The 16,363-nt window shown below is 38.5% G+C and overlaps 1 protein-coding gene across 1 annotated transcript; it reads right to left on the bottom strand.

The window, feature by feature from the left end:
- Positions 1-8,473: 8,473 nt before the first annotated feature.
- On the bottom strand, positions 8,474-9,571 carry ccr6b (chemokine (C-C motif) receptor 6b). Its single transcript, XM_053335861.1, has one exon. It carries the CDS (start codon positions 9,569-9,571, stop codon positions 8,474-8,476), a length of 1,098 nt encoding a protein of 365 aa, XP_053191836.1.
- Positions 9,572-16,363: the final 6,792 nt, after the last annotated feature.

The following is a 16,363-nucleotide window of genomic DNA, read 5'->3' as shown; positions in this document are numbered from 1 at the left end:
GTGCATGTCTGAGTAGCATCTTAAATGTCCAGCTAGTTTCACAAGATGTCATCAAACAGAGTCAAGATAGAATCAGGCCCAGTGAAGCTCAACATTACCTCTTGTTGTTTCTACTGCCAACCTAAAGACTATAAAGATTGCTTGTACTAAAAACCAAAAGAATTTGGGTAGGCAGAAGACTGCTCTCAACATGTAAAACTCAAATCAGCCATTAGATGTCACTAATGCTACAGCTAGGGCAAGATCCCTCACTGACTTCCCATCAGCAAAATTGTATAAATCTTTTTGTTGGAATGCACAATCAAGTTTGAGGTACAGCTACAGAGAATCACAGCCCATGTCCAGGCAGTGGTGGATAAGTATGTAGTATGTATTTGTATGTGCCCTAAATACTTTAGCTTTAAAATCAAGCTTCTAAACTGCAGAGAGAGCAACGTCTACCAGACAGTCAGTTTCTAACCACTGAGACTTAAATCAACACCTCCTGGAGCAGCTGTATATTAAACGACTTCCAGTGGTTTAAGAGTGGTAATCCTTCCAGGAAACTCCAGGAAGGGTTTTGTTCATTTTGACAGAACATTAACACTTTGTTACAGCTGTTAAAGCACAGTAAAAGGGAGCAGATTATCAAAAATAGAGTTAAATAGAGCTGGGTATCGTTTAAAAAATTATGATCCCAGTACCAATCCAAGTTAAATTGAATACAATTCCACAAATGATCAATTCCAAACGCTTGCATTGATTGGCTGCGAGCAAGTCCATACAAATAGTCATATTTTCTAGCTCTGGGTGCAAAAGGGATTGATTGCAGGTATCATTTGACAGGAGACGTTCCGCTACTACTCTGTATCGATTTTTGACATTGTCGGTTGATACCTTAAAAGTATTGAGTACTGATAACACTAAAAATTAACATGGTGTGTGTAGTGTGTAAAACCTTCTTTTTTACTAACCCTAACCCTAACCCATTACAGCATGGGTGAGGACAGGGACCATCTATAGTTTGCCCTGCTTCTAAGCATAAGTATATATTGCTGTTACCTGTTGCTGTAAAGGTGCAGTCTTCTGTTGCTGAGAGTACTGGAAAATGACAGCTTTCTTTGGCTCTCTGTTGGGTCTAACATCCACCACAGGCTTGTTAAATGATATAGCTGGCTTTATATGGCTATATGTAGTGTTAACAAATCTAATGTGCAGAAATAAACCAGTGATGAATTAGTCTTACTTAGAAGTATTGTGTGTGCATCCAAACTATGAAATGATCTTTTCCTCTGTGTCATAGACTTCCCTTGTTGTCCGAAAAATATTAAAAACATGTCAGTAAGATACACCTTTGCACTGTTCATTTGAACTAAACATTTTTATCAGGCAGAGATATTTTGAAACAGACTCATCGGACATTATCTAACCAAACAGAAAATGACCAAAAAAAAGGCAGCATGAAAACTTTCCCCTTTGATGGTTTCCTTATCAGCACCAGCACAAGTTGGGACAAGTCAAACAATTCGACTTCTACATGCTATTGTTCACAGACATCTGGTAAAGACCTTGTTTTTGCACACAAAAGAACTTGGAGCGAATACATACACACACATCTATTAAGACAATACACAATGGTGCTACAGTAAAGCCATTCAAACGGTGATGACTCTTGGGAGAGTGAATCACAAGCTAATTGTGGTTAGTCAAAGCAGTGACTTCATTATCAAACACCAAATGTTTAGCTGACCGTACTCAGACATGGTTAAAATAATAACCCTTATTAAAAGCTCAAGAATCCTCTTCCAGTACATTTATCCTCAATAGAGGGCCCCTTTTAGTCACTGAGGCGCCAAAGATGACATCCAGTGCTACCTTGTTATAGCATGTCCATAATATGTAAAAGTGAAAGAGGGTTATATGGAATGAGCCTGGGGCTAAAGGGTCTCTAAATCATCACAGTAAAATGGTCTTTTACAAGGTGTCATTTCTCTGAAGGTAAATGGATAGCTATATATCATCTCATACCATAATTCCTGACCTGAGTTCAATCTACTTAACCTTTGACTGTGGATTTGTAGGCATGCTTGTATTATTTGACTGTCTAGAACTTTAAAGCTGCACTTATCAATAGTTACAGTATAAAGAGAATTCTACATGTCCCCTCAGCTCTTCAGAGCATTTTAGCCTATTTTAACTTGTTGCCTTGGTTTTACAGTCTATAATTTGCTTGTTGTGTTTTGGCTTCATCTCACTCTTTCATCAAGACTGTTTCCAGTCACAGCAAGCACCAGTTTTAAGAGGAAAAAGTTTTAATTAACCCACCATACACTACCTGCCGTGCAAAGCCGCAGATACGCTTGTTACTCGTGATTGAACATGGCAGCACATTTAACAGCTAACAGATATCTTCTCAGGAGTTGGAGGAGACCAAAACAGAACTAACAGGAGGAATATTGGTTTTGCTTCTTTGGAGATACAAGGAAGTGTCTTTACAAACCTACACCGAAAAGGGTTTTGTGGGTAACTGTACTGCAGGTCAAAGAGGCTCACAGAGGAGCTGACGCACACACATTAGAAAGTTGAATAGTTGATCTACTGTCTGTCTGGAGGTGGGTCTGAAACAGAGACAAAAAATCCAGGAATTACATAATTCCAGTCTAATAAAGAGCTAAGTAGGTGACTGGTTCAGGAAGAAACTCAGCAAATGGCCAGGTGAGGAATTACAGAATGCAGAATTATGGGATACTACAGAAAACACCCCAAAACTGTAGAGATTATGACACTATGTCCGACATATTTCTGTGAGGAGCTAACAAATCATTTTGTTCAAAATCAAACATGTAATGGGACACCTGAATGGGACAGATACATCATTAATGTCATTGTCATGTCATACATATGTGGCAAGTCTGTGAGAAAGGCTTATAGTGTGTCAACACACGTTCTGATATTTGAATACATTGCACAAAGTTGTACATTATAACATCTGTGTTATTATTTGTTCATCTCTAGTGTGTGTGTGTGTGTGTGTGTGTGTGTGTGTGTGTGTATGTGTGTATGTGTGTGTGCTGGCAGTGTTTTGGGGCCATAGACAAAATCTTGTTTAGGGCCACCAAAATCCTAGAGCCGGCCCTGCTGCTAATGAGCAAATAAGGAACAGCTGCACAGGCAAGTAATGATGACTCACAAGAGAGGTTAGGTGGTGTGTTCCTAAGAAAAAAGACAAAATAGTTTTTTAAATCCTAAAATTTGGCAAATGTTTGTTTAAATTACCAGCATGAAATCAGTGCTTGAGATTGCAAAATGTGTATGGTGTCAGTATGTGTACAGTATCCCATCACGCCAATCAGGCCCTGTTCAGACCTGTTATCTTGTCTCTAGATGTATCCACAATGTGCCTGGATTGAGCTGAGTTTAACTGCAGTTCACATCTGGCATCCGAATGTGTCTTAAATGTGTCTCGGGTGAAATACCAATATGATTGAATGACTTCAATTGCGTCATGTCAGATCTGGAATTTCATATATTTAACCTGTGTGACTAGCTGGCTTAACATTAACCAATGCCAAAAAGACTGATTGGGGACGACTTGTGCAATATGGGACACAAGTCATATCCTCAATTGAGAAAACACACATTTTTAGGTCAGTGGTTAAGGTTAAGGTTTATGCAAGCAGTGGTTATGGTTAGGGTTGGCTTAATTCTCCTGGAAATCAATGTGTGTCAAAGTAAATACCCCAAGAGCAATGTAAGTAAACCTTTGTGTGTGTGTGTGTGTGTGTCTGTGTGTGTGTCTGTGTGTGTGTCTGTGTGTGTGTGTGTGTGTGTGTATGTGTGTCTGTGTCTGTATGTGAGGCAAAGAATCAAGGGAGGATTGTCTGGATGTTACAGGTTAGAGCAAGCTGCAAGGCAAACACAGCAGCAGGAGGGAGGTAAACAGAGTGGGTGGGGTTGTCAGGCAGATATGTGGACAAAACTGTTGCAATTAGCAACCAGCAACTGGGTTTCTTTGCATAAATCATACAGAGCACAGAGAGAGGTGGAATGGAAATATTTTATCCATTGAGTAAGACCCAAAAACTAAACAAAGCTTGCTGAGGACATCCAGTGGATGAAAAAGGAGCCTGTTCACATACATTCTATTACTTTATAGAAGACATATTTCTCTGTGTTTTGCTGCATAAGGATTTTGTCACCATTAATTTACTATGTGTGTCGTGATAACATTGTGCTCTGTTTTGTAAAAAAGAAAGAAGTAGACCTATAAGATATATACAGCTGTATCTGCACTACCCATTTCCTCATGTGCTACTGTGGTTTATTTTACCACATCTTTGCATGCTGTTGTTGTGTGATTGTGTCTGTTGATCCAAATGTAGGTGTGGACACTATAGGTTCTTTTTTTTTGTTTTTGTTTTTTACATTGGCCAGCTGTGATATAGACCCGCACAGATTTGGGTGGAGCATTAAATAAAATGTTGTTATATAGCTGCCAGTGTGTTATGCTGTTTCTGTATGGCTCATTGTGCTATTTAGTAAAATGCTTCATGATTCAGTTAGTGTTTCTCAGATGAGGGTGGTTTTAGCTCGCATATGCACATAACCACAGATAGTGTCAGACAGGAAAACAAAACCCACCTGTGCTTGAGATGATTCTGTTCTAGAGGACACACGTGGGGGGATCAGAATGGCCACAATTTGAATTTCACTGCTCTTCTACAGTGTCTTCTTCTATGTTTCTTAATATCATTTTTCACCAGTCTTGAACCTAAAGAGCGTTCCAATAAATTAATCTATTCATAATAATAATAAGATACTCAGCATAGATGTGACCAGATAAATTAAGTAGTAAATATCTAGGTTTTTTTATTTATTTACTCAACATGTTTTTAAGTCAGAAAATGTAATATTTTAGGGCTTTGGCCAGTTACATACAATGCTGGTATCTGTTAGAATGAATTAGAGTAACACAATCGTTGGTTTACCTTTGATGGCTTCTGGTTTACCTGTTTACTTTGGCTACTTGTGGTGACATTTATCGGAATTGACATCTACACCCACCAAGAGGAAGTTTCTTAAAACTGGTATCCCACCACACAAAACATTAAAGACTGAAGAAAAGTGTGTTCATTCTTGAATTGAATGAGTTATAAATTTGGGATTTTGCAGTGTGTGAAGTTATTTTTGGATATTGGAGACCAGAAATCTGGAGTGATGGAAAGATCCTGTTCCCACTTTGAGGTTGAGAGAAAAATGTATATATCCTTGAGAGTAATTCAACAAGGTTGGAAATCTTTGAATAGTCATCTATGATAATTGTTTGATCTTGCGTGTTAAATGTATTGTTGATTTTGGGGAGAATGGTGGACTTAAGCTGTAAGTATTGGAGATATTAATTGTTACTAATGTCGAACTTCTAGATTAATTCTTGAAAATGGATGATTTTGGAATCCTGTACAGTATGGTGGAGATGTGTGATACCTTTGTATTTCCTGTTTATTGTAAAAATCTGGGTTGTTCCAAATTGGTGAACGAGTGGATGGTGCAACCGTGGAGCCGAAATATTTTCCACCAAGCTGTCAGAGCTGAGGCTATGGAAATATTCTGAAAACAAGTTTCTAACCAGTGTGAATCATGATGTGAAGAGGTGAGCCATTGTTTTAAGTATTTTAACTGACTTGACAGGTGATCTTAACCCTATCTCTAAGGCTGAGTAGTGTGATCCCCCGATAGTTGGAAGACACCCTCTGGTCCCCCTTTTTAAATATGGGGACCACCATCCCAGCCTGCCAGTCCATGGGCACTGTCCCCGACCTCCAGAATGTGAACTCTTATACTAGGCTTATAATGTTTACCACGTTCACATTCATAGTTTTGCGTTAGCACACTAACATTTGCTAATTAGCACTAAATACTTAGCAGGTTTAATGTTTATCAGGTTCACACTCATAGTTTTGTGTGTTAGTACGCTAATATTTGCTAATTAAGACACACTACTGCTGAAGCTGATAGCAATGCCTCTTTTTGGTGAGTGGTTCACCAAAGTTATAATAATTAATTCTGTGGGGAATATCAACATCTGAGCCAAATTTAAAGGTAATTCATGCAATGTTGAGATATTTCACTCAGTCTACAAATTGAATGGTGACACTAAAGGAAGTAAGAGGATGATCAAAGTTAGTTGGTATGAATGTCTGTACAAAATCTCATGGTAATGCATCCAGTTTTTTTCTGCACACTTTCCTACCTGACCATCTTTATCACTGACACCATCTACTTTCTCAATTCCGTAAAGCGCTACTGTGTCAAACATTCAAAGATTATCTTACATGAGGGTTCCTGTGTTGTGTTGTGGGAAAGCTGTAGTGTGATTGTGTGTTTGTTTCACAATGCGTTGTCACACTTCTCCTTTCTGTCATCTTATCTAGATGATCAGTAACACATATTTCCCTGAGAGTCGATGTGCAAAACAGATTTATGTGCCAAAGTTATCAAGTATTCAAGTATAGTTACAATTTAATTATCATGTAATGATTTAGATGATGATTTACTAAAAAATCAGCAACTGCATATGTTCAATGGTAAAATATGCATTAATTGTTATTTTTAAAACAGTTACTAGTTAACAGTTAACAGTTCTAGTCTAAATACCACATTATAATGCACATTGGTTAAATGTTAATGTTTATTCGCTATTTAATGTTTAAAAACACATGTTTATAGTACTATTTATGTAATAATTACCTTGTAAATATTCAGTCTTGTAAGTATTATAAATGCTTTTTAGACCAACTCCAAACATACTGCCTTGTCTTTGAACTAACAATGGCTCAGTTGTACTAAGGCCACATATGTGTAAGAATGCACTTTATGAGACACAGTTTTATTAAATTTTATTACACACTGTAAATGATACAAGAACATGAATAGGGTAGAAATATAGAGATGACTGTGACAGTCCAGTAAGATTAGAATTATAAAGCACTTTATGAAGCTACATATATGTTGTCATCATATTCATATACTACAGTATAAGGTAAGATAAGTCTCACTCCACATCAAGAACTAGGCTAATGTTATGAAGACATTGGTACAAGTCATTTACAAGAATGAAAATGTGTGGTACATCAGTTATACCAATTATAATAGTTTAGGTAGAAACAAATGAACAAAACCAGCCGTACGAGTTTGGATCCTAATCAACCAATCTTGGGATCTTTTTTTTTCACAGTTTATGATGCTGTGTATCAATAAGGATGTGCAGACATGTTGTTTTTTGCCCACTATAGACTGTAGAAGATTGATTCATCCGATGGAGTAGTATACACAAGAGCAAGAACAACAACAAAAAAAACAATTTCTGTGTAAAATTTGTAACCTGATTGGATAATACATAATTGACATATTTACAGGTCGTAATTTGTTCAAATTAAAGAGGTAAATTGTGACATCAGCAGAGTAGACATTTGGGCACTTTAACTAACTGCATTAAATAAGACTTCTACAATTGCTTCCTAGTTGATCTTACTAACATAACAGGGCCTTGATTCCGTCTTTGCTTGGGCACTTTTGGTAAATGGGGACAATGACATAAGATGTAACTTTGGGTCTTTGGGTTTTTAACTTTAATAATCATCCAATGCTTCATTCGATGTCATAGTATGTAGAGTGTGAGATTAGTTTCTAACATGTAAATGTTTCTTACAGCAGATATTTTAACTTGTTGTAATGGAAAACTGTGGTATTGCACACTGACATGGTTTACTGGGCTTTTTCAATGGACTAGGGCCAACATTGATATTACTAGTTACACCTGTTCTTTTCCAGCTATGACAAATCAAATCTCCGCTGTGAAAGTCTGATGGACTATATGAGATTATACAGCCTGTACAGTTTAGTCACAGAAACTGAGAAGCTTTTTAAGTAATAATATTTTTTTCTGCTTTTTTAAAGGGGAACTCCACTGACTTCCACTCACACGTAAATGTCATGGTCCTACTATAAAATGTGTTCGGGCTAAGCCAAAGTTCAGGCTTTTTTCAGAGAGTATGCATTGCTAACAGGGTCATTAACTTTGAAATAAGTGGTTTCCAGGCAAGAAGGCACTAACAAAAATATGCTTCCATTATAGGAAATATATTTATGGAGTTTGAAGTCAGGATATCTCAGCCTCTGCTGCTTTGATTTTTACCTTCTTTCTTTAAAAAAATAATCTGTCTCTTGTGAGTATGCCCTACATAATTGTCGAAATACCCTTTGTGTATTTCACTTTTAATCACGTCTATTGGTGTCATTCTGTTTTAAATCATACATATTACATTCATAGGCACTAAGCAAGAAAATGAGAAAATTAGATTTAATAATATTGTATTTCAGTAAAGGTAACTTGATAATGGTTTCTCAGCACACGTTATTTTTATAGCACTTTTTACACAGGTACATTCATCTCTACTTACGTCCATCTTCATTAAGGTAAGCTACCACTGAAGTGTCACGCACTGAATGATGACATGTTGTTTGAGCCATCTGAAGACTTGAAGGCTGAGACACAGAAATCAGATGTTGCACGTGACGAGCGAGAGGAGTAGATGTGCTTCTTCCCAAAGCACCACAGGTCCTTTATGATTTGGCAGAAGTGGCTCCTGAACTTCACCCCTATGAAGGCGTAGAGGATGGGATTCAGACAGCAGTGGAGGTAGGCTATGCTCCTGGAAAAAGACAGAACTCGCAGTTTCATCTGTTCTACGGCGCAGCCCCTCTCCTTAAAAAGAGACATAGTGTGGCTCAGCAGGGTCACGTTGTAGGGTAGGTGGCACATGATGAATACCACGACAACCGCCATAACAACACGGACAGCCTTGTGCCTCTGGTTGCTCTGTGTTCTCAGCAAGGTGTACATGATACTGGAGTAGCAGAACACCATTATCACAAGAGGCAGCAGGAAGCCAATGGCCATTTGAAGGCTTGGGACCATTACTTTCACGAGCTTTGCTGTCTCATTCTTGCTGAAAGACATCTGACACATCGCAGTCACAGTATCAGCTCCCAGACTGCTCTCTTCAAAGCGCTCAGTGTAGATGAGTGTAGGCAACGTTAGAGCCACCGCAAACAACCAGACAGCTGAGCAGATGATGCGGCTGTAGATGAGGGATCTTGAGCGAGTCCCAAAGGTGCGTCTTGCCTGAACTATAGCAATATACCGGTCGCCGCTGATGCAGGCCAGCAGGAGCATACCACTGTAGAGGTTGACACTGTAGGCAGATCTCAGAATCTTGCAAGCCACTACGCCCATTAACCAATTGTGCTGCTCGTTGTATATGATAAATGGCAGGGCTACCACAAAGATCTGATCGGCTACTGCCACATTGAAGAGATAGACATCCGTCATCGTCTTGGTTCTCTTATAGAATATGTAAGTGACGATTACAAGGGCGTTACCAATCAGGCCAAAGGCACAGATGATGGAGTGGATGTAACTTTGGGTCATGACCTCTGTGGGGTTAGGGTCAAGGTTGCATAGTTCTTCATCTGTGTAATCTTCTGCACTGTAGCTGTCTGTACTGAAGTCATAGTTTGGAGTCGATTCCATTTTTAAAAATCTGAATAAAAAAAGACCAAACAGCAGATATTTGAATGGAAAAATTACAGAAAGAGATGCAACATTTTAATAAGGCTTACAATATAAAAAGTTTATTAACTGTAACTCATGGTTAGATAATGTTTTTATTCTATAACTCATAAGTCAAACACTGTTAACCACTGATGTGGCCTTAGATGGAAATGACCATAAAGTCCTGACTAAACAATAACCCAGTAGGCAAAACTGATTCCTCTGTCACAAAAGCTGCACCCCACATGGACTAGGTACAACTCACGTCTCAGCATTCTTTCTGTATAATGTATAAAAAAAGGTGTTCTAGTTCAGCTCTTCCTCTGGTTGTCAATGACCCCATTTCTGCCACGTTAGTCAGTAAATGCACGCATAGGTAGGCTGCATGGTTGCACTCTGTGCTTGGTTGATCTTAGAAACTGATTTGATCGCAATCAGCGAGAAATCTGAAATCTAGAGTGAAAACAAAGAACAGTGTAGAAAGGTTACCGAGATGTATTAAGGTCAGTAAACACCAGGAGACCCAATGGCAATGCCAGTGAGTACCTCCTCATGTGATTTTTCAGTTTTACTTCATGAATATTAAGCTTTAATAAACATATCATGTGTACAAATAGTAGCATGTGAGAAACCTGTTGCTTGATGAAGTTACTTCTTCAAAAAACCTGGGGTAAGGAACAAATGTGGTGTAATTATATCTTTTGTTTCAGCTCTTTCACTTCTCATATATTAGCATAAAGAGATTATATATAGTATTGTACAGTAGTGCCGGTCAATGAGGAAGGTATTAGATTGTGCTCTTGGGGAAGATACAGCAATAAAACGGGAAAAGGACAGGTCAGAGGCTGCCTGTATATAGAAACACATTTTTGAGAACTTCAAGAGCTCCACAAATATTATTTTACAGAACTGTAAGTTCTGTAAAGGTGTTCTGTCTGTATGATTTTAATGTGTTAATATGAAGCCTTTTAAAGCTTTAAATCAATTTGGAGCTTTAAATCTGCACATGCACTGTGTTAAAGAATATAACAGTTTAATTGCCACGTTTAGATGCTACCAAATCAATAATACACAAAGAGTCATCAAAATACATTGTGTATTAACCAGACTGAACATTTTTGGAAAAATTATATTTTCTGTTCAGAACATACCTTCAGAATGTTGATTCTCACTCAGTTAAGTTCTTTATCCTGTGAATCTGATGTGTGCTGCCAAGTCAAAGGAAGGTTTAAAAAAAGATTAGTCCTTGGTAGTAGAACTTCACCTATCTCACAGCATTTTATGCAGAAAGAGTTCCGTGTGGGAGGTATACATCACAAATACTGTACGCTTCAAAAGTACCTGAAAGGAAGAAGATTCAGTTACGATGTCACAGGCTGCTGCTACTGTATGTTGTTTATCTGGTCTTCCTGCTTTTTGATCTCAAACTCTGTGTCTGCTGCCCACCCTTTTTTTCTTCTTAAAGATCCATCTCATCTGATTTTTCTGCATTTTGTCATTTAGCATACATATGGGGGTTTCCGACCGCACCATCTCAACCACTTTACAAAGAGGATGAGTTGTTTTTTGTTGTTGCCAGCCACTATATGCTGACTGTATTTCTGTCAGCATATTTCTTTCATATCACCACTGATATCTGATCGGTTTTCTAACCTACATAAGTCACACTTTGTATTTCATCAAGGTAACATCAAGAAACGTCCCACACACATATCAAGACCTCAAATCTCAGCTTGTTTTTCCGAGAACTAAAATTTTAAAACTGGAGCACACTAATTGACTTGCAACAGTTTGAGTTACTATGTCTTCATCAGAGTCAAATTAATTCACTCTCCTTATCCTGGTCAGTTTTGTTTTAATTTGTCCTCTTAGATCATTCTTCCTTTTATTTTTTGGTTTAAAAAAACGTTGTGTTTTCTTTGTCAATATTCAAATTAGTAGGCTTTGAGGGTTTGCTCCATTGATAGCTTACTGAGGCTACTTTTCCCAAGATGACCAGCAGATGGAGCTGTTACATCAGTAGATATTTGAAAATTGTTGGGCTTTGAGACTGAAGACACTTTACCTAGATTGTAGATGTGATACCCTATTTTGAAGATGTTATTGATGGTGATGTAGTGAAGGTATGTAACCAGCCACATTTTAGGCCTCACATCAAGCTTCATGATATGAGCTATATGTGGTATGCTGTAAATACATATAATGTAATTTCAAACTGAGTTAAGGTGCCTCTGTGGGAGAAGTTTTTTATGTTTAAAGTGCACATAAGCTTTATGACATCGGGAAGGTGGGAAGGTACTTTATTTGTAAAATCAAACCCTAATTTATCATAAGTTTCAACAAGTGACACCACAGAATGCAATGTAGGGCAGCTTTTATTGTTATGAAGTTCACTTACAGTAACTTTGGAGACAAACAGACACACACACCTACACACACCTACACACATGCAGAAGGTGAAAGCTGTATCATTTCACAGAGTGTAAAGAGGTAGCTAAAAGACAAATGAAGGTTTGCAAGAAGGTGAGACTAAATTAAAGGGCAAATGGTTTACCAGAAGGTGGGCCTGAATTGAGAAGGTTGTGTTGATGGATTCGGGAGGCGTGTGAGCTGTTCCAAGCAGGAAGGTGCGAAGAAGATGTTTGCCTTCAGAATAAAAGCATTTAAATCGGGAACACTTGAATACTGCAATGAAATGTGTGGGAATCAAGTCTATTAACATACATGCTCAATAAATTGCAACATGGTAAGATGGCCTATATTGTTGTTAAAATTAATTTCACCTTCTCCCACACAAAACAGCCGGAGCAGATCCTGTAAGCTGGACCCACACATTGTGAAACTTATAATTTAACAAAAAGCTGAAAAACTAGTCCATGCATTTGTTACTTCTAGGCTGGACTACTGTAATTCATTATTATCAGGCTGTCCTAACAAGTCTCTAAAGACTCTCCCATCTTGGCTTCACTGCATTGGCTTCCCGTAAAATTCAGAATAGAATTCAAAATCCTTCTCCTCACCTTCAAAGCTCTTAATGATCAGGCTCCATCATATCTTAAAGAGCTGATAGTACCTTATGTACCTACTAGAACACTGCGCTGCCAGCATGCAGGTTTACTTGTGGTTCCTAGTATCTCTAAAAGTAGAACAGGAGGCAGAGCCTTCAGTTATCAGGCTCGTCTCCTGTGGAACCATCTTCCAGATTTGGTCCGGGGGGCAGACACCCTCCCTACATTTAAGAGAAGGCTTAAAACTTTCCTTTTTGATAAAGCTTATCGTTAGGGCTCTTTGAGCTCTTAGCTTATGCTGCTATAGGCTTAGACATTCATGTACTATTAATGCATTCAATAACCTAAACTTCTCCTCCGGGGTTGTCTGTGCTTTCTCGTCTCACAGGTAATCTGGGCCTGTAGACGTCCGGATGACGGATTCCAGTCCCGGACCTTCTAGCTTCATTGTTGATTTTCATTGTGCTCCTCTCCTCTATCCTTCCTTTCTCTCTCTCCTCTATCCTTCCTTTCTCTCCTCTCAACCCCAACCGGTCGAGGCAGATGGCCGCCCACTCTGAGTCTGGTTCTGCCTGAGGTTTCTTCCTGTTAAAAGGGAGTTTTTTTCTTGCCACTGTTGCTCATGTGGGAATGTTGGGTCTCTTGAAAGACCTGAAGAGTTTGGTTTAGAACCTGCTCTATGTGTAAAGTGCTTTGAGATAACTTTGTTGTGATTTGGCGCTATACAAATAAAGATTGATTGATTGATTGAACAAAGAAGACATTATTGCCTAAATGTGTTATCATTGAGGTAGTAGAAGAGGGTCAGTCCTGTCAGTTCTGATTGAATAACTGGATTACATAATTAGATTACCTAGGAATTTTAGCAGTACTATACTAAAGTTGAAACTACTAATCAAATAATTGATAAGTCCATCAACAGAAAATGAATTATCAAATATTTTGACAATGGATTAATAGCTTCAGTAATTCATTAAGCCTACATGTCAAGCTTCAGCTCCTCAAATCTGAGTATTTGTCTTTGTGATATATGAGAGTGAAATGGAAATCTTTGGGTTTTGGACTGTTGGTCAGATCAAAATATGCTATTTGTATTCATCACCTTGGACAAAAGTAATCAATCCTGCTGTATCTTCTCTGTATAGATACTTGAATAATGAAAATTATCTAGCTGCAACCTTACATTATACAATAAAAGTCACATGTTATTTACACTGATTGCAGTATTTTTGAATTCAATATAAAAATAGATTTTTTTCTACCTGCTCCAAATTAATGACTCTCATCCAACATGCTATTTTCGACATTCTTCATTTTTAATAAGTGTAGAGAAAGCTTTGAAACACATTTAGATCTTAACTCGGCAAAATAAATACATATATAAATAATAGTTGCTAAGTAAATACAGTTGCTAAGTAAATACAATGATTGTATATATACAATATATATGATGTATAATGCAATTTTAGAAGAATATTTAGAAGAATATATCAACAAAAGTATGAATAAATACAATAAAATAACCTGAATGGATTTTATTATGAAAGTTAGGGGAAGTTGCACCTGTACCTGTGCTGCGGGGCTGGAGCGCCTCACAGCGGGTGTGTTGGCGTCCAACCCACAGTAGCAACCCGCTCTGCAGGTTGTCCCACTGCTTGCATCCACTGCTATAAGTAGGACAGCTCTCCTCATGGTCTGATCCTCCTGCTCACACCTCCAGACATCATGAGCAAGTCCAACTCGCTCAAAGTAAAGAACCTGTTTAAGATCAAATCTACGGACAAAGAGAACAAGGGGCTGAAATCGGGGGGCTCCTTCAAAGATGGAGTGGCGACTTTACCTGCGAACCTCGGTTCCTTCAACCCGGGAGACAACGCCACACTGCCCGGTGATGTTTCAGCCATCTCCCCGAAAGAAAAGAAGGGGAGGCGGCTGCTGCCCTTCAAGCTCAAACGGAAGAAATCGAAACGTAAAGAAGAAGCAGAAGGAGCAGAGGTCTTCTTCACTGATGAACTGGACAGCTTCAGCAGCCAGCTGTAAGATCATTCATTTCACTTGTTTGATTATTTTAAGTCATTCAAGCTGTCCTAAAGTTAAGACTCAGTACTTAAAAAGCCCATGAATTTAATCATTAAATAATTGTAAATGTGATTATGATACATTTTATGATCACAGTAGCTGTACATAAATAAACCACCAAAAATATAGAAAATATATTGTTATTAAATGTAATCTATGACTTTAATAATTTACTCTGCAGGCTGGGTGACACTAGTGCAAAACACACCAAAACAAATACATTCTCATATATATGTATCCGTTAAGCTTATGAGGCCCATAGAAACTCCTGTAGGGGCCCCTGGCAGCCCCTCACTCAGACCTCATTCCATAAACTAGTTCATCACATCTTGCGAGCTGACAGAAGTGATGGACGCAATGATATGTGTGTGTGTGTGTGTGTGTGTGTGTGTGTGTGTGTGTGTGTGTGTGTCTGTGTGTCTGTGCGTGTGTAAATGTGTTTCTGAGCGACTGTTTTACCCCTCTGGCTAACCACTGTGGCATTGAGCTGTTGGCTGAGCTCGTTTAGTCATGCATCCGTTTTTGGGTTTTTTTGTGCTGGAGTTTGAAATTTGTAGAGAGAGGTAAACGGATACAGAGTTGGGAGGCAGTGTGGGAGAGGTTGTTGCCTCCTATGTTTCCTTTTGTATCTTCTCTATGAGGGAAACTATGGAAAGTGAATGTGAGACGCAAACTGACTCCATTTTTAGGGTGTCCTTCATAACTTATCACAACAGTGCAGGACTGTGCTTGTATCAGGCAGCTCTGTGGTGGGAGCGCAGAGATCCGTGGTACTGTGAAGCAGTAAATACCCACACTGAGTCACTCTTCCCCGGATAAATTTAAGGTTCAAAAAGAAACGGGTTAACCTCAAGCAAGTTATAATAATGACAGAGAATTTTCCAGTGCTTTATTTATTCCAGATAACTCCAGCTCTCTCTTTAACGTTTCTTCAAGTATGTATTTAGATGCAGACTGTGTTCCGTGTCCAAACCAATTTGTTGGCATCTCTAGCCTGTGACTCAGGTGTTACTATGTCAGCAGGTCAACCATCACTGATTGATGTTGTGATATGTTGGGAGGCAAGCATTGCATAATAACTGATGCTTAAATTAAAAAAACAACTGCCCTGTGGGGTGTGACTCATTTCCTAGGTAGCTAGAATCACATGTGGCTTGATCAGACTGATATTGTGTTAGAGCAGGTCTGGATCTGAGTGTATTTGTCTTATACAGCCGCAGACATACTGTAGCTGTGCACACAGGTGAGAGAGGTGAATGGCACTTGTTTATTGACATGGGAACATAACAAACCTGTAGGTCACATGATTTACAACAAGCTGCACAATTAATTGCATAGTTGGTGTGATTATGTTTCTCTCACTGAGCTTGACTGGGTGTAGTATTATTGCTTTATGTGAGAGTGCATCAAATCACTGATTCCTGTCCCACTCTCCAATGCCATCCCCCACCCTTGCATTATTATGCTATTGTATTATCATTACATCAGTGGTATAAAATGATCTTCAAATGACAATAATATCGTTTATCGCGATTATTTCTAGGGCAATATATCGTCCAACAAAAGTAGTTATCGTGACATGCCTGCTTTATTTTATTAACCCTTAACCTGATGTGGATATATAAGTGCAGAGGACCTCTACAACAAGCTGACAGTATAACCCTGGCATGTTATCATCTCATTA

The sequence above is a fragment of the Scomber japonicus genome, chromosome 16, assembly GCF_027409825.1.
Source record: "Scomber japonicus isolate fScoJap1 chromosome 16, fScoJap1.pri, whole genome shotgun sequence".
NCBI classification, from domain to species: Eukaryota; Metazoa; Chordata; class Actinopteri; order Scombriformes; family Scombridae; genus Scomber; species Scomber japonicus.
This window is presented reverse-complemented; position numbering and strand designations above follow the sequence as displayed.